Source organism: Thamnophis sirtalis, unplaced genomic scaffold (assembly GCF_051295495.1).
Source record: "Thamnophis sirtalis isolate CommonGarterSnake01/CBP01778 unplaced genomic scaffold, rThaSir2_p1.2 scaffold_7, whole genome shotgun sequence".
In the NCBI taxonomy this organism is placed as follows: domain Eukaryota; kingdom Metazoa; phylum Chordata; class Lepidosauria; order Squamata; family Natricidae; genus Thamnophis; species Thamnophis sirtalis.
In genome coordinates, this window is record NW_028261387.1 from 72,195,972 (window position 1) to 72,216,158 (window position 20,187).

Genomic DNA, 20,187 nt, shown 5'->3' on the forward strand with positions numbered 1-20,187 from the left:
TTTAAAAATAGATGCTGCAGTCCAACACATCCATTTCTTATTCCTTTATATTGGTTGCAGATCCAAGGCAAAAGTGTTTGGCTATGAAAAGTTGCTACACATTCTTTGGGGGTTGGGGTGTCATTGTTTTTTATTGGGGTTTTATTCTTGTAAGATGCCCGGAGTCACCAAAAGTAAGTTGGGCAGGCATATAATTTTTTAAAAAATAAATAAATAAAATTAATTTGCGAGTCTTAAAAGACTTTCTATACTTCTTGTTATTTTAAAAAAATCCCAAAATGGAATGCTGAATTTAGGGATAAAGCAAAATAAAAACAAGATAAATAAGTTTTAAAAAGTCTATTGAAATAGAATGGTTAGAGAAAGCTGCAGTTATGAAAAACAACAACATAGAAACTGGGTTTTTAAGAAATGCCTATAACACTTCATCCTTGTAACCTTCTGAGAAAGTGGAACTTGGACTTTGAAGAACCAGGATAGAAAGAGCACTGAAGCTTTTGTGCTTTGATGTTGAAGAAGATTCTTGACAAACTGTGGATAGCCAAGGGAAAAAAACAAACAAATAGATCATCAAATCAACCCAGTGTTCTCACTTAAAGCCCAAAAGCCCAGGTTCAAATTGCCATACTTAGAACATTTTATATGCAAATCTAACTCTCTGGAGAAGTCTAGAATATTGGGAAAGATAGAAGAAAAGAGATGAAGAAAACAACAATAGAAAGGTATATAGCAGTGTTGGTGAAGCTTTTCGGCACTGAGTGCTGAAACGGGAGCGTGCGCATGTGGGGGAGCGCTGGAAACCAAAAGAGCAACCACCCAGCATGCTCACGCTGGAGCGCTGGAGACCAGAAGAGCAGTTCCCCCCCAGGAAGCTGAGCTTCCTATTTCCGGTATGTGCACGCGTGTGAGAAGACCAGCTGGCCAGCATGCATGTGCATGCCAAATACCAGAAGTTCAGCTTCCCAGCACGCACATGCACACTGGGGAGCTGTTCTTCCAGTTTCCAACGCTCCCACATATACAAAGGCCAGCTGGAACTCAGAAGAGCAACAGGTGACAGCTGGTGTGCCCAGAGAGATGGCTCTGCATGCCACTTCCGGCATGCATGCCATAAGTTTGCCATCATGGGTCTATAGGCTCAATTACAGCAGGGAGAGATGTATTTTGGAAAACTTGAAAAACCAAGTTGGAGGCAGATAATCCTGGAGAAAATCTTCCTATGTAGTTGCTAAGAACTGACACCAAACCATAATCACATAATCAACATTATAAAACTGTTACGTATTCAACTCTGTTCGACGCCGTGCCATAGGCGGGAGCCGCCCTGGATAATGATTGTCTAAGCCATCTGACAGCGGGGTATTTAAGGAGCTGTCAGATGGGGAAACCTCCGTTTTTTTCATTCATAGTTTAAAGCAGTTGCGGTTAACTAGCGATATTAATAAAGCGTTTGAACTAAAACTGTTTCACCTCATTTGTCCACACCCACCTCCAATGTTCACAATATTGAACACTGGCAACGAAGGTGGGATGTTGGGACAGAGGAAGTAGAATAGAGAGAATCGGGAATTAGGTGCATTAGCGATATGATTTCCTCAGAGGCGAAATTAACAGTTACATCTCCTCAGAAGATTAGCAATGGCTGCCCTCCTGGCATTCACTCCTTTTAATCCCAATACCTTGCCTGTAGTCTTATCTTGCGATGCTTCCCCCTATGGGGTGGGGATGTTGCTAAGCCATTTGTTGCCTGATGGGCAACAAATCTCCTACAGCTTTTTATTCAAGAACATTAGCAACGACTAAACACAATTATAGCCACTTGGATAAAGAGGCGCTGGCTATAGTGGCTGGAGTAAAAAGATTTCACAACTACATTTATGGCTGACATTTCCACATGGATTCACAGCATTGTCTTGCCCTCCCTGAAATATGAAAAGTAATCATATTAACTACTAATTTACTAAAAATAATGTTATTTAAATCTACTAATTTACTAAAAATAATTGACACTATTGAATATGAGATGTGAAAAGTAATCATATTAACTACTAATTTACTAAAAATGATGTTATTTAAATCTACCAAATTTAGTGAAGATATTATCTTGACCTTTCTATTTCTTTGTTCTGGCCGGTTTTCTTTCTAAAGTGAAGCATCTGATACAGTAATCAATGGCCATGCATTACCATCAACCCTATCTCCAATTGTAGAATATATCTTTTTATTAATGTAAATAAATTCAGAGGTTAGAATAATTTAATACAGCATTTATAGTCTGTTTTTGCAGGTGAAGTAATAAAAATGTATTTGAACTGCATTTCAAATTGAAATTAAAAATTCTAATAATAATTAATCTCTTTCCTAGCTGTAGGTATATCACTAAAAAAGAAAAGGTTCAGTCTATGGTTGCAAGATGTCCTTTAGCCAAAGTCAAATACAATGTCATAAATCCAGAAAAAGGGCTGGGCTTATTTGTATATACTGCAATCATTAGTTGAAACACTTAATTCAAACAGCCTACCTTCGTACAGCACACTTATTTTTGAGTACAATTATAAAACATCCTTTCTTAAAATGCTGTTAGTCAAATGTTACTTATTTTCCTAATCAAATACCACTTTAAAATGTGGGGAAATATTTAGAAAAAATATATGGCCCAGTAAAATAAAGCAAGCTACAGTTCACAGCCACCACATAAGCTTACACTGTTTTTTTAAAAAATACGTGAGACTACAATTCTCCTTGACACCCATGTGTACAATTGTCCTGAAGAATCCGCTACTTATTTGCTCGCTTTGAAGTATTTATTCCACAGGGGTGGGTTTTGTTTAATTGTTTGGTGATTCAATCTGGAAATCATCTGTGCAGAGCCTTTTAGCATCCTTTCATTGAATTAGCGATGATGTGTGGTGGGATGGGGTTCTGGCAAAAAGATGATTGAATAATGGGGGATATAGTTGAAGACTTAGAAATCATTTATCTGGACCTGGTGTTTAACTGTTCAAATAACTGTACACAAATCACATGAGGTGTTAATACCACTTTATAATGCCTTGGTAAGGCCACACTTGGAATACTGCATTCAGTTTTGGTTGCCACGATATAGAAAAAATGTGCAGACTCTAGAAAGAGTGCAGAAAAGAGCAACAAAGATGATTAGGGGACTGGAGACTAAAACATATAAAGAAAGGTTGCAGGAACTGGGTATCTTTAGTTTAGTGAAAAGGAGGACTAGGGGAGACATGATAGCAGTGTTCCAATATCTCAGGAGTTGTCACAAAGAAGAGGAAGTCAAACTATTCTCCAAGGCACCTGAGGGAAGAAGCAATGGGTGGAAACTAATCAAGGAGAGAAGAAACTTAGAACTGAGGAGAAATTTCCTGACAGAACAATTAATCAGTGGAGCAGCTTGCCTCCAGAAGTTGTGAATGCCCAAACACTGGAAGTCTTTAAGAAGATGTTGGATAGCCATTTGTCTGAAGTGGTGTAGGCAGAGGGTTGGACTAGAAGACCTCCAAGTTCCCTTCCAACTCTGCTATTTTATTGTACTGTGTATAAATGTTGTGCTGACAAATGTCCTTTAGACACCATTTCTTGCCCAGTGTGTGTCGCTTTCCTCAGCCTGTTACCTTCTAGAGATATTGAACTTATCTTCCTGCCAGCATGGCTGTTGGCTGCATGGCTGAGGGATTCCAGCTGTTGACATTCTGGATGGCACCAATTCTGGGAAGTCTATTTTAAAATCATCTTTTGTTGTCCCTTCTTTGCAATCTGCAGATCAGACTCTTTTGCTACCATGCCTTCTGGAACCTGTAAACCCATCAGTAGCCTTGGCTCCTAAAGTCCAGGTGGCTTTAGTGTTCCCATTTAATTGTGGCGTTATCTGCCACATTTTATTGGCTCCTACGCTCTTATCCTTCGGAAGAGACTACAGGAAACAACCTAGGAAAACATACGGTAGTTCCAGAAACAGTATTTTATATAAAGAAAATATAATGCAATGTCCTAAGTTTCCTAAACAAGCACATTTTTCCCCACAGTATAAATCTTGTGTTAAGTTTCAGTTATTTTGATCAATACATTGATATATTGATCATAATAATCAAGCCGTGGTGGCACAGTGGTTGAAATACAGTATTGCAGGCTAACTCTGCCTACAGCCAGAAGTCTGATCCTGATGGAGCTCAAGGTTGACTCAGCCTTCCATCTTACTGAGGTTGGTAAAATGAGGACCCAGATTGTTGGGAGCAATATGCTGATGTTATAAACTGCTCAGAGAGTGATGTAAAGCACTATGGAAATAGTATAAGGTCTAAGTGCTATTGCTATAGATATACCAATATAACAGAAAACAGCATACAGGATTCATTCTGTGTCGAAAGAAAGAAAGAAAGAAAGAAAGAAAGAAAGAAAGAAAGAAAGAAAGAAAGAAAGAAAGAAAGAAAGATTCTGTCCTTTTAAAATAGCAGAAAGTGTCCTTTCTTTCCTTGTTGACCAGAAGTTCTCTATGTTCAGGCTTAATCACTGCCCATTTTCTTGATTGTGTATCAGAGAAGGTTTATGATAGCTCCCAGCCTATTAGGAAGCTTTACAATATCCATCTTTAAGAATACTGCAATTGTTTGGGGTTATTGTTTAGCAATCTTTCAATACTCTCTATGCAAAATATATTGTACCCTAGTGCCCTCCTGATATTTTGAACTTTTATTCCCAACTAGCCTAACGGCAAAACATTTTGGAGTTAAAAACTCACAAGGGTACCTATTTGGAATAGGTTGCTCTATGACATTCCAGATTTTAGATTTGTTCCCTTACAACTAAAGTATGCTTACTGAACTAAGAGCTTTAGGGTCAGATATCATTAGCTTATCATTAGATAAGCTAGTGACTGTTTATAAAAGGAAGATGGGCACCTGTCTCTGAATCTTTCTCAGAAAATTTCAGATAAGAGAAAATGTAGGGCTGATCTATTTGGGTATTCATTTTCAGTTGAAGGCTGGATTAACCTCCTGCTTTAACCAGTTCTGAGTTTGTATCATTTTCCAGAAGTCCTGTAAGGTAGATGAATGGAGATGCATACAGGTAGTCCTCCAGTTACAACAGTTCATTTAGTGACCAAAGATACAACAGCACTGAAAAAAGTGACTTAAGACCATTTTTCACACTTACAACCATTGCAGCATCCCCATGTCACATGGTCAAAATTCAGATGCTTGGCAACTGGTTCATGTTTATGACCGTTGTGGCGTCCCAGGATGTTGTGATCACCTTCTGACAAGCAAAGTCCATAAGGAAGCCAATTCCACTTAACAACCATGTTGCTAACATAACAAATGCAGTGATTCACTTAACATCTGAGGCAAAAAAGTCGTAAAATGGGGCAAACTCACTTAACAAATATTTCACTTAACAACATACACTTTGGGCTCAGTTGTGGTCATAACTTGAGGACTACCTGTATCGTTAAGGCAAGCTTTTATCAAGTACGTGTTATTCCATATTCCATGTTTTTAGCTTCTTTTAATAATGTAGCCTATCCCCAAGAAAGAAGAACTTAATTGGATCCAATTTGTTTTATGATTTGAAAGCATTGTTGTTGGTAATAAATCAATTATTTTATCCAATATGGTTCGAGAAAGAGAAAACCATGGGTATTCTGGCCATTTTAATTCTTTTCTCATTTCTCCTGGGTGTTGGTGAAAAGAAACAGACTAAAAAGAGTCATAATTGCAGTGTTTAACTGCAGAGGAACTGAAACAAATAATGACATGGTTTTATGTTTAAAATAACATAGCCAGAGGAAAGATTCAAATCAAATCTTTCTAATTTATAACCCTGTTGTTGATTGCAGTTTCAAAAAGTGTGCTGATTTTATTGACTCTCTCCTCTGGTTTCCCCATGAAGTGGGTAAATGTTTGTGTGTTTGGAAGGCGGGAGGAATTCAAGGAAGACAATTGCTTACATGGAAAAATGTTGTTTTAATTAGAAATAGCTAACTGCTCATAATGATTGTCAGAGCTAACCTCCTAGTGACAAATCCATATCAAATAAAATGATTTCTTTCAAATACAGCAGGACCTACCACCTCTACACCCACCTAAATAAACAAATAAAGCTTAAATACTTGAGTTCCTCTTCCTTTAATACTGTATATAGCAGTGATGGCGAACCTTTTTGACACTGAGTGCTGAAAAGGTTGCGCGGAAACATCGCTCATGCACACACAGACTTGTTGGGATCTCGCTCCGGAAAATCCAAACTTCTGGGTTCTAACACACATGTGCACCCAACAAGCAGCTGGCTGGCACGCATGCGCACACTGGGTTTTGGCATTGTTGCGCACGTGAAGGACAGCTGATCAACACACGCACATGCATGCCAGAAGCCTAGAAAACAAAAAAGCAATGCCACGCGTGCCAGGCCATTTTGGGCATGTGTGCGATAGGTTCTCCATCACAGGTATATAGCTACTTTAAGAGCTATAGTGCTTTCACTAACTCTTATAAAAGACACAACTGTGAGGAATGTAACTAGTAAAACACACAGTGGGGGAGGGGAATTCTGTGGCAAGTTAACACCCAGGCAATTATGCCTATTTTCTTTTCCCAACAGCAGCCAGTCAAAAGCTTTGGGAGAGTCTATAAAAAAAAATTAAGGCAGAAGATCTACCTTATTCTTCATCTTGTGGGCTTATCAAGAATGAATGTGCTTAAGGAGTCTTTTCAACTCTGATTCTTTGTAGGGCACAATTTTGTGCAAGAATTAAAGGACAAATTTTACCCCCCACATTAAAAACGCTGGCTTCACTAGATTTCCTTTTTTATTTCTCCCTGTCAGGATGACCTTGTGGGTTCTAGATAAAATGGCATTATTTCTTTATCAAAGACTTTGCTGCATAAACTGGGTTGATAGCCATGGGCTACTAACAACCTTCACCTCCTTTTCTTGTCCTACTGACTTAGAGAAGTGGAGCGGAGAATTGTCCCTTCTTCATGCATGAAAGGTCACAAAAGCAGTCAGCCTCCTCCTCCTCCTCATTCTGTCAGTGATTTACAAATGTGGTGTGTATATGTAAGGAGCTTATGCTCTATCCTTTAATTCTAGCTCTAGTGTTAACATGGTCTTTTAAGAGAGAATTGGCAACTGTTTTAAAACTGATGAAAGAGGCATTGAAGAAAGTTGGCATTGTTACGACTTTCCTAGATTTATTTTGTTGTGCATGTCTTCTTCCAAGGATAGTTGTTTTGCATTATTTTTCCAAGGAAGAGATCTCAAAATATGATACTTCTATAATCCTATTTTCATAGTCAGAAATTGGAAAGTCTTCTGTTATTCACACACACACATACACAGAGAGAGAGAGAGAGAGAGAGAGAGAGAGAGAGAGAGAGAGAGAGAGAGAGAGAGAGAGAGAGAGAGAGAGAGAGAGAGAGAGAGAGAGAGAGAGAGAGAGAGAGAGAGAGAACACATACAGTAAACATTTATTGATGCTGTCATTGATGGAAGGTCGAGAAGGAGGAGTCCATCAGGATAATCTGTTAGGAAATATTGGATATTGCTTATAGCAGCATTAGGGATAAATTGTTCTGAATGAAGGCAAATATGTATATGACACAGGATAATGCTGAAGATCCAATCTTGATTGGTGCAAGATCAGAGGTTTAGGATTCTGAACTTTCTGAATCTATCAGCTCCCCTGCATGGATTGTTCCTGTGGCATTGTAGGACAGATGGGGAGGAAGCCCATAGATTGTAAGAATACAAGTGTTCAGATGAGAACTCGTTGGTAGCCTCACATTGCAATGAACAAGGACATACATTCCATTTCACAGCTATTAAGATTGTTGGCCGAGAAGGTACAAAAATAGCCAGGGAAATGATTGAAGTCTGGGAATCAGGCCCCTTGTCAGTCAACAGGAGTTCTGGTTTACTACCAGCTTATCAAGTACTTAGGAGCCAAGGATTTGGAGAACAAGGAAAAAGCAACTTAATAACAGGCCATCAACACACCCCAATCAAAAACTAAATGCCATTCACAACGAGGCAGCACATAAATACTACAGATAAATAATTCAAATCACACATTCTGACGAGAGAGAAGTTCCCTGAGGATGCGCTCCAGCATGAGTCTGAAAGCTTAGAAGACTAAACCTCTGGTCCCTGTGACCGACCCAGATTGGATCCTACATGAATTATTCCTTTTCACTAACATAATTTGTATACTGCTTTAAACAGAGCTTTGCTCATTTTCGTTATGTTTAAAATATCTTCACAACTTCGGAACACAGTTAAAGTATCACTTGAATGGCAAAGTGCACAATTAACAAAAAGATAAAGTGCTAAAAATACCTTGAGGAGGACTGGAAGCAAGCTTTACAACAACTCCAAGAAGTAAATGATTAGAGGCTTGGGGCTGAGAGCAACAGGAAGAAATAAATGCAGTCATAGTTACAAATTTGTTTGATTCTGAAGCCCACTGAAAAATCTATCTAATCAGACTCTGATTGCAGTCCTACATTTATATCAAGGAAGATTCTCAGTCATCCAGGTCATGATTGTCTAAAAGGTGCTTTTTCAAAAGGCCACTGGACTTTTTTTCCTGAAGACAATTAACTTCTCATCCAAGAAGCTTCATTGGAGGATGGGGAGGATGAAAGGATTAGTTCTGACAGAATCGCAGCGGGAGTGAGGAGGGAGTGAAAGGATTCTATTTTTTAGCAGTCATCTGAAATATAGAACTTAATATTTACTTGTTTTCTCCTTATCTGAACAATTCTCATTTTTATAGAATTTGGGAGTTGAATAGAGTCCAGCTTTTGGGGAAAGAGAGTTACATGACTAATTACTGATAACGCTCACTGATGTCCTAAATCTAGACAGCAAATTGGAAATTTTCTAGGAGTTAAACCAATGTTCCTCGTTAGTCTATAATATTCCGTTATAAAGATGAATGAATGAAATGACATAGGGGAGGCTATTTTACAAAACATTCCACCCTTTCAGGCATTCATCAAGTGCTGTGGGGACACATTAATGCCTGACCAAAACTAGGGATTCACCACAGAAAGTGCAGGGTGGAGTCATTTAATTTCTCTTAATATTTAGCTAGAGGTAAAATGTAATGCCATATTACTGATTCTTCCAACAATGGCTAGGTTTACTAAACAAATCCCATTATTGCTTGCTTGTAAATGCAGTTAAAATAATACAATATTGCCCATGTTTTTTTTTTAATATAGAGTTCATACTGAAGGCCTTACTATTAGGGCAGAAAACATCTAACTCATTGCAATAGTCATCTTGTCCTTTTGCAGCCCTTCCCTTTGAAGACTACCAGTTTGGACTTGTCCTCATTAGTAAAATCAGCTGCAGGAAAGGCTCCATTATTATGCCATGTCAAATCAGTGAGAAAGGAGACTTTGAGATAGCAGGCTACTTTCAAAAGCACTTCATCTCACTTTGTTTAAAAACAGGCAAGCACAAGGAGAAGAGGAATCCTCCTCTCCAGTCAAACATTCATGTTTGATTCACATCACCAGCAAACCAGGTGTGAAATCAATTGCAAGGTCATTAAACAAAGGGAAGACAGATTTTAAAAGTGCTTTTAAAGCATATACCTTGGAATATATAAACTAAAGAACCTAGAATGGCTGCATTCACAGAACCATGCTTAATCAGATCAGCAAAAAGCCTAGTGATTTAATTCTTCAGTATACTATAACTAAGCTTGTTTAACTTGAATCTTATTATGTGTGTGGCTTAGCCTGATGTGCAAATCCAGGACTTTGATTAGGCAATGATTCAATGTATTATGTAAATCTAGAAATTTCAGTGCCCTAGTTAAGTGTGTTGTGCATACTTAGCCAACACAAAAAGATAGAGAAACAGGATCAGAAATGCACAACGTATATTTAGGGCAGTTGTTAGCATGGAAATTCTTGTGTGATTGGGAAGGAGTCTTTAATAAAAGAACTAAAGGATCCTTGTGTACAATGTCCCCTCCACATGAAGGTTCCTCCACCAAAACCATCTGTTGGAATAATGGGGTATAGATTGCATGTTGTTTTTATCATCTTTGTCAATCCTTCATCTCAAAAGTGTATGACTGAATGTATGACTTTGTTTTATGTTATTGTTTATTTAACTATGGTTTGTTCAATAAACCAATTGGTTTGCTTCTCACATTACATTCCAACCATGCAATCTGCAATTTGCAAAAGATTATGTATAGGTTCAATCATCATGCTAAGCCAAGTAGAAACAAACAAACAAGCCTCGGAATGGCTTGGTTGATGTTTGAACTCAGCCTATGAATTAGGACACTACTCAAAATGCTTAGGGATGTCTTCAAAGCCTATATACATACATACATACATACATACATACATACATACATACATACATACATACATACACACATACACATACATACGCACGCACATACATACATACATACATATAAAACACAATGAAAAATGGACATGATTTCTTGGTGATGTTCATTCTTGCATCATTAGAAAAGGTATAGCTCTTATTTGATTTGTGGCCTTAGATATTATGATGTGGTTTGGGACAATATGTTTGATTTAATTTGCTGCTACCTTGGGACGAGGGCATAATTCTTGTCTTTTGTTCTTTGGCGGAACCGATGTGACAATTACAGCACTGTTCTTTTTGTTACTGTGTATATTTCAACCAAAATCCTTGAAAACATGTCAGGAAGAGGTCGAACTCACCCCTTGTTACAGTACTACATAGGCAAATGTGGTTCAGCAACAACCCTCTGGGAAAGATGCTTTGAATAATATGCTCAGTCAGGCCTAAGCCTGAACCTACTTTAAGCTTTTATCCAGAGCAGCTGAGCTTTAGGGCATATATAGATTATGAAGCTAAATGGACCGTATGATTATGCTGGCCAAGTTTTGAAAATCCAAAGGAAGATTTAAGTTCCTTCTTCTTGCCCTTGAAACCCTTTTCTTTACTATTGGAGCTGAAATTAAAGCCTAGAAAATCAAGGAGGACCTGGTTATTTCAGTCAGCCTTTGTAAGGATCTATTCATGGAATAACAGGTAGCTTCTGCTTTTGTGTTTTGAGGCTAAGCAATAAGTCCAAAGCTAGAGACAGTAACCAGAATAAAAGTTTTCCCATGTCTATTCAGGTTGCTCTGAACAAATAATTGCCAGAACAGAGTATGGTTCCTTTAAAGCAGCCACTTCATCCTAATGGCTTAATTTTTGACCTGATCATCCAACAAGTCAGAAAACCTGTTGCGTCTTCCAGAATTGAAGAACCTACCATCCATAGCAAAAAATATAATATTGCCTTTGCTGTCTTCTTCTCTTGCAGCTTGGACCATGGGGAGCAGTAAAAGTAAACCCAAAGACCCTAGCCAACGGAGACGCAGTTTTGACTCCACAGAAAATATACATGGCAGCTGCTCTACCTCTCAAACTCCCAGCAAGAACACTGTTCCAGAAACTCATCGTACCCCTAGTCGGTTATTTGGAAATACAGCTACAGAACCAAAGCTCTTTGGGGGATCAAATACATCAGATATGGTCACTTCTCCTCAGCGCTGTGGCGCTTTAGCTGGTCAGTATGTTTTCTGTCACAGGAGGAACTTTTAAATGAGAACTATTTTGGTTACCTGAAATATATTTCTTTTATGTCTAAAACTGAGGATTAGGATTAAGAGGATGCAGTGATCAAAAGTTCACACAATTTGCTTATTAGGGCTGGGCAAGCCAACACAATTTGTGGCTCGGTTATATCAGATAAAGCAAGACTATATCATGGGAGTCAGGGGGAGGGGCCAAGATGCGCTTCCTTACTGCCTCCAACTGAAACGTTGTGGCAAACCCATTCTCTTTTCCCTGTTTTGGTGGAAATGTCTTCTGTGCAGATGCCAGCATGAACAGAGGACAATTGAAACCAGTGAAGCAGCTGTTTCGATGTACAGTAGTGCACTGGATCTACTCTAGTGTCTGGAAGAAGAACGATGTTCATTTTGTGGAACTGCATCAAAGGGTTTCTTTGTTGATGGCTGAATTAAAGTGAAGAGCACTTTCAAGGCTTCCCCACGGTTTCTTCAATTAACCCAGTTTCTAAGCTTTCGTGCAATAGTAAATTATAAATTACGCACACAGCCTGGATACATATTACATAATGACTGCATTAGCACAGTTCACTGAGATATTAGGTAGCCAAGATACTGATTTAATATGAGGCCAATCTCTTCATTCAGTGTGTTGTGCAAATATAGCCAACCACATGTTTTTAATTTTTGTGCTTGCATATCTTCCATATCTCCAATGATTTGAAGTTCCAAACTCAAAATAAGGAGCATTTTCTTGACCAGAAGAGCTGTTAAGCTCATCTCCTGTTAAGCTCCTCTCCTGCTCCATTACTAGAGCTCGCCCTGGACAAGAATTTGGTCTAGAAAACCTTCAAGGTCCTTTCTAGTCTTATGAGTCTATAATATAAAATTGTGAAGACATCAGAATTACATACAATATTTAAACCATTGCCAAAAATTCTTATTGAATAACGACTACGTTGGAAGAAGAAACAGAATGTTCCATTTGCTCATGAATATCTATATGTTTTATTATCTAGAAAAGAAGGGTTATCAAATACACAGAAATGGTCCCTGTACAGATAGAGCTGAATGTACTGAGATGCTTTCCGGAGCATTTTTCGGAGTCCTTCAGGATTGGGTGGCCTATAAATTTATTAAACAGTTAAACAGTTTATTAAACTTTCAAAAAAAGATTGAATATATTCACTACATATCCTTTCATAATACAGTAACAATGCTGATTAATTTCTTGTGTTTATTGTGTGAATGTATGTTGTTCCAGGTGGAGTCACAACATTTGTGGCTCTCTATGATTATGAATCACGGACAGAATCAGATCTTTCTTTCAAAAAAGGAGAACGCCTCCAAATCCTCAACAACACGTAAGTACTTTTTGTCACTATAAGAACTTTTGTATTTGATACAGGTGTTGAGCCAGATTTTTTTACTGAAATGCCACAGTGGTTCAAATGTAAAGCTTCTTTCTCTCTAAAATATTATGTTGGAAGTATTTATTGTAATCTACAGCATGGGTGTTAAAAAGAAAGCAATTCTAAGATAGTTTCTGAAGCAATTTTCAAATCCATTGGAATTGGTAATCTTTGTAATAGATCTTGCTGAGTTAACTTTTTGTTATCCAGCTTAAATTCATCTGGAATTCAGCAACTGGAGATTTTTTAAAAATGGTGGATCATCTATATATCTTCTGATGCTGCTAACTACAGTCTTAGTCTTCCTGGTCCAGGGTGAGAGATGCTGAGAATTATAACTGGATGATTTGGAAAGAGACAGGTTGTCCATCCCAATTTATGCTAATAGACATTTTAACACAGAAAAAAAAAACGTTCTAAGGAGTATTCTCTCTAGATACTTAAAAAAAACTAAAAACAAATGTAGTCAAATTAAAAGAATGGGCATTGCCACATGCAGCTGGTATACTATAAAGTATGCTGGAACTGTCATGCTCAACACTTTACAATTAAACAGATTTCTGGGCTTGTAGTCTGATAGTATTTGGAAAGTGCCAAGTTGGTGAAGGCTGACCTAAAATCACCATGAAGATAGGCAGGATAAAAACTGAAGAGGATACAGTTTATTTAAAACATGTTATGACCAATTACTGGTATCATTTGCTATTTAATTGAACAGGTAGATACAGACTTTTCAGGGCAGATGTTGGTCCCTCCTTCTGGTTCCTTGTTGGAAATATTTCTCATTCATTATTCCCCTGTCTAAACATTTCATCTGCCTTTGTAACCTATCTGAACATCTGCTTGAAGCCTTCCGCCTTTCTTTCTTAAAGTTACTTTGAACAACAAGAGATGTTTATAAAAGACAATAGGTTAATTAATTCCCTTTTTTCCTTCTCTCTTGTAAAGAGAGCATTGTAGCCAGTGTTATACTTCTCTGTTTTAAGTGCTGTGTTGCAGTTCTTTCCACAATGCCCATATTGGGAGTTACTAGGATATTAGTTAATAGCCAAAGTTTATCAGTAAGTTTACCAATAACAGATTGGATGTTTGGTTTGTTATTATTGTATGAAGATGATTAGTAGCACTGAATTAAGAAGGAATGAAGCTAAAGAATGGGAGAACTAAGGTAGGCAGTGAATTCTCATTTAGTGAACAGCTTTAAGCAAAACTTGGCCGGATATTTAGTGGGAATGTTTTAATTTCAATTAGCACACTGAATGGAAGAATAGAAATGGCCCATATGCTCCCTCCAACTTTAAAATTTTGAAACAGTTTTTGCTATCCTATGTTATTATATGTGTCCCTTGACCTAAGCAGATTTGAATGTGTGTATTTTCCATTTCATAACCACCAAATCAGTTTCACAAAATTCTTTTAAGCTTTAGATTCACTATTATTTTGTAACTGTGTAGATACACAGTGATTCCTAAAGATACAACCTTAGGGAGCCTTTTTCAGATCTATTAAGGGAGTATTGTACATAAGATTTATGTTTGTTACTTTATCACTCCCATTCACCAGACTGACCTTCAGATGCAAGAAACAAACTTTTAGTTTGGACTTCATCCTAAGCTAAACAGACAAACCTCACTGTCTTCAAAGCAGGACAAACAATTAAGATTAATTATGTTAATACCACTCCTCCCCCTCAAATGGAAACTGTTCTTTTATTGTACTACTATTTAATTTATTTATTGGGGCATTTACTTGTGACAGTTGCAGCCTCCTGGGGTTACATGATCACCATTTGTGATCTTTCTAATCAGTTTCCAACGAGCAAAGTCAATGTGGGATGAAGAATTTGCTTAATGACCCTGTGATTTACTTAACGACTGTGGTGATTCATTTAACTTCCATGGCAAAAATGTTGTAAAATCAGTCATGATTCACTTAGTGACCACTTTGCTTACCAATGGTCATACTGGTCTCAGTTATAGTTGTAAGTCAAGGACTATGTGCTATGTGAAGCTGGAGCATTCCATTGTTAATATTACCCACTTTTTTTCTGGAGGTAGGCCTTGAAAATTCCAATATTGTTTCATGTGAAAGGGAATAGCTCCATCTCAGTTTTGAACCAGCATTGCTTCAGCTGTACCAATATTCTCTTTTTACTTCCTTTCTGTGCCATTTTTATTTACATATTTTCTTTAAGGCTCCATGTTACAAACTACATGGCAAACAAGTTCATGTTCAACAGCTTGTGGATTAAATCAGGAATTCCCTTGCACTGGAAATAAGGGAGGAGAGAGGCCTCCAATGGTACATTCACATGCCTTCTTTCTTCATTTCACTTTCACCAGGAGACCTCCATCAAGGGTGGCTGCAAAACAGACACAATCCATGGGTTGATGGAGGTCTCCTGGTGAAAGTGAAATGAAAAAAAGAAGGCATGTTCCATAACTTCCCATAGATGGTTATAGACTTTCCTAACACTCCCATAGTGATGTCCACTCCTATGGCAACTCTGACCTCGAGGCCAACTTTGAAGGAGATGGATGGTTAGGAAATATGATAAATAAATGATTCATTACATGTAAATAAATGTAAATAAAGATGGGGAGAATCCAGGGGGGGGACATAAAAATTTAGATTTTGTAAGGCCAGATGAGCTATAGCATTAATCTAGTTTATGGCCTCTATATTATGGACCAAACTCTTAATCTTGCTTACCCCGCAGAGGTCATAAATAGGGACACATAGTCGGGTCTGTCTCTTTCATTATGGAGACTAACCTGGATAAAATCCATTTTTCAGCCAGAGGCAATATGGCCATAAGGGGAAAACTTTCTTTGAGACACTGCAACATGGACTCAGAATCCAAGTCAGTCCTTCTAACAGGTCCATTCAGTAGTGGCAAAGTATTTGGAGAGGGCCTGAATGATATATTGAGACTAAGGACTAAAAGGGAGCTTTACCTCTCATTCGCAAAGGTGAGAAAGAAAGCAGTGATTATCAGAAGTCTGCTTCAAGGTGAGAGACATGGCTTTCCTCCCATCAGTCTGAACCTGGACTGGTGGGATTCAAATAATTTAACAACCGGTTCTCTGCCCTAAATATTTCTTCCAACAACTAATTCACCAAACTGCTGAGAAAATTAACAACCGGTTATCCCGATGTGGTGCAAACTGGCTGGATCTCACCACTTTAATAAGACTTTGCAACTTTAATAAGACTTGTATGCCGCCCACTCCCTAGGGACTCTGACGTGGACTCAAATTTTATGTCTTTCATCAGGCCCAGGAAACAATTGTTTCTTCCTTTGGCTACAACTGTAATATCCAGCTAGACAAAGAATGCTAGATGTGTCATTAAGATCTGCATGAGAAGAGTCTCAGACAGTCTTACAATAACTGTAAAACAGCTCAGTTTAGGCTTCAACAACTATAGTCTCCAGACCTGAATCAGGCTAAGTGAAACAATATAGGTAAAGGTTCCCCTCGCACACATGTGCTAGTCATTCCCGACTCTAGGGGACAGTGCTCATTTTGGTTTCAAAGCTGAAGAGCCAGCGCTATCCAAAGACATGTCCGTGGTCATGTGGCGGGCATGACTAAAACGCTGAAGGCACACGGAATGCTGTTACCTTCCCACCAAGTGGTCCCTATTTTTCTACTTGCATTTTTACATGTTTTCGAAGCTGGGACAAATAACGGGAACTCACTCCGTTATGCGACACTAGAGATTTGAACTGCCAACCTTTCTGCTCAAGGTCTTAGCCACTGAGCCACTGCGTCCCTAAGTAATATAGAATAAACCTATTCCGTGAAAAATTATAGCTCGTTTCACAAGAAGTACAACCACTTTAAAATCTTGGACATAATGCTTTGCCCCTCCCTTCAGGACATCTGTAGAGTTGCCAATAAATCCTCCATGTTTTCCGTTATTAAACAAATATATTGAATTCTTGTACCTCAGTTGAAGCATCCTCTCCTATTTTGAGATGTCATGATTCTACTGTAAAAAAAAACCAATATAAACAAAGTTCCACTTTGTACCATGGAGACAGGTCATCCTGTATAGAAAGCCCATCAATATTGGCAGCCAGTTGCACATAAACATTGTTTCACACGTATGTTATGTTCTCCTACTTTTCTGTTTTTTTTTTTCTGGATTGCCACTGTGAAATTGGGATGAAGCTGTTTCTTCCTGAAGGAAGCAATTTCTAAACTTTCTAGATCTGCATCGACAGTGGGTGGGAAGGAGATGTTCACTATGAAATGCCTTGTTTCTACTAAAGAAAAGGGAAATGATCTGTCAAATCTACTGTTCTCACTTTCAATACTGTTCTAAAACTGCACTTCTTCTAATCTAATCTAAGCTCTGTCTGTTTGTCTTTCATTCTCTTTTATCCTGTTCCTCATGCTTTCATTTAGGCGAAAAGTGGATGTCAGGTGTGTATCTTTTTTTATATATTTGGGGGCGGGGGGAGCACCAACCAATTTTTTCATGTCTGCAGTATGGAAAAAGGATTGAATGCTCAGGACTGTTTCAGATGCTTAATTTTGTAAATTATGCGTAAATCCTGGCCTTTTATTTTTATGCAATATTGGTTTTATGAGTTCTTTCTTCTTGCATTTCAACAAATTATGCATTTTTGAAACCCTGTTCCCCATGGGCGTTGGCCTTCAGGTATTCTTATAGTTTCAAACAAGAATGTGGTGAATATGTGGTAATTGAGAGAAATCATGAGCATCAACTTAAATATTTTAAGAGTGGGGAAACAAAACTGGGTTTCACATCACATAAACAAACAGTGTTGAACATTCCTCTGCAAGCCAAGGGGTTTAGTGTAGTACCATATAATTTTTCATGTAGTTTAATGAAAGGAAATACACAAAATTGGACCTGTCAATTTCTAAGTGAATGGATTAATATATTATAGACCAGTGATGGCTTACCTTTTTGTTGTCACGTGCCAAAAATACACAAGCATGTGTGATAGCGCGTGCGCATTTTTCCACACCCGTAATGCATTCTGCGTGCGACACCCCTGTGCTCTCCCCGCCTCCCTGTGAATGCATGTGTGATGCCCCCCCCTACATGTGCATGTGACTCCCTTGCACCCTGTTTTGGGCCTAGCACGCCTCCCTGAAGCCTCCTGGGACAAAAAAGGGGGTGAAGGGGAAGACGTAGGTTCGCAATCACGGTTCTAGACTGTTTGCGTGTTTGTACACTTCTAACATAGCAAGCAGACATTTTTTTCAGCCATGAATGGAAGTAGTCCCACAAAGATTGAATCGGTTCAATAATTTACATCAAAGATGAAAACTGATATGGATATAGATATAGTAATGATCTTTCCTCCTCCGTATGTGTGTGTGTGTGTGTGTGTGTAAGTAAAATAGAGGTGGGGTCTGGGGTTTTATTTTTTTTTAATATAGATTTTTATTTTTATTACATAGACAACACATTCACACAACAATTAAAAAAACCCAAAGAAAACAACAACAACAAACATCATCACATACAGCATGTCGTTTGGTTACAGGTGTTTTAACATCCATATTCTCGAATAACATTTACCATCTCAGATTTTACATCTAGTATAGCTAAATACCTCACTTTCATTGTACAGTATATGTTCAGTTACAATTAGTATTATTTTTTTCCCAGTAAATCATGATTCCCTTACATTCTTGATTGTCTATTTGATAACAGTATACCTTTATATAATCCCCATGTGATAGAAAATTTTTTTTTACCAACCATTTATATTTGTATATCACTATTTTCAATTATGCATAATTCCACCAATCAACTATCAGATATGCTTATGTTCATTATTATCCTTGTACATCATACATTCAAACAGAAATCTTGTTCCTTCATTTTTCAACAAAATATTCTAAATAGTAGCTACATATATATACCAATTTTCAATTATTCCCTTATTAAAATTATCAACAACAAGATATCATTGTAATATGTTCTTAATGTTATACATTATATTACCAATCCTCTATCAAGTATACATAAAATCATTATTATCCTTATCCTTTTTAGAGCAAAAAAATCTAAAGTATTCAATTCATAGCTATATCAGTTTTTCATTGTATCATTGTTAATTTATTTCACAGCATGATTGTGTTATCATTTAACTCCTTCAGTTAAAACATGAGTAAAACATTTTTCATTTCCAAGTTTTTCCCCCCCAGCCACTGATAAAACTGGGGTCTGGGGTTTTCTGTACTTCCCTCCAATTATACACAAGAAACATCAGAAGAACTTGAATATTGTTTTTTTTTTTTTTTACTAAAGGAGCGTTGGCATTTCTGTGATTTTAATTCCTTGGTTCCTCTACAGATAAAACAGATTCTGCATTACTCTACTGTGTTGTTATTATTTTTCAAAGTGAAAACATTTTGTTTTTCTGGCATAAGGAATGGCTGCATCGAAATTCCCTACTCAATAAGTTATAAGGGCTGAACTACACTCCTTTTTTGCTATGTAGGTGACCTCTATAAGTTGCATTTGGAAAAAGCAATGCTTGCTCCTGTCTCTGTAGTCTGAATGGCATGGCTTGGCTCAAGAAGCACCATGCGGCTGCTGCATCTGCTTTCCTGACTGCGTTGCTAGGTTCCCTCTCTGAATGAGTGCACTGTTCAGCAATGTTGATGGGATGGATTAGAACCTGTGGGTTGGGTTTTGAGGTACAGGTAGTCCTTGTCTTACAGCCAGTCGCCTTAGCAACCATCCAAAGTTACAATGGACCTCTCTGGGGGTTACTTATGACCCAGATTTGAAATTCCAATGACTGTCCCTCTGGTGTTCACATGACTAGCATGCATTTATGACCACTTGTAGCATCCCACAGTGTGTTTTATGACGTTTTGTCAAAATCCAGCATTTACTTTTGTTTTTTGGCAAAACCGGCCCATAGCAAACCATGGGTTCGCTTAATGCCTGCACCATTTGCTTAATGACCATGGTGGTTGCTTAAAGACCACCACAAAAATGACACAATCAGGTTGATCATTTGGGTGACCTGAATGACATCTATCACAACATATGACTGTAATGAGCATTACAGTGGTAACTTGAGGTCTGCCTTTATGTCAGTGAGAGAAGGGAAAAGGAGCATCCTTCTTGCGTCGTTATTTGAGCTAACTAAGCAAAGACCACCAAGATGAAAACAC

General features: G+C 38.0%; 1 protein-coding gene across 2 annotated transcripts in view; it reads left to right on the forward strand.

Annotated features, from left to right (window-relative positions):
* The window catches only part of SRC (SRC proto-oncogene, non-receptor tyrosine kinase), a 99,710-nt gene that overhangs the window by 45,972 nt on the left and 33,551 nt on the right, over positions 1–20,187 (forward strand). The window contains exons 2-4 of one of the 2 annotated variants that reach the window (XM_087720387.1): positions 11,348–11,593; positions 12,862–12,961; positions 17,425–17,442. In XM_087720387.1, the coding sequence (XP_087576513.1) occupies positions 11,356–11,593; positions 12,862–12,961; positions 17,425–17,442 (356 nt within the window). In that variant the 5' untranslated portion in view covers positions 11,348–11,355. The remainder of the gene's footprint in view (positions 1–11,347; positions 11,594–12,861; positions 12,962–17,424; positions 17,443–20,187) is intronic. The other variant, XM_087720388.1, reaches the window with a different exon arrangement.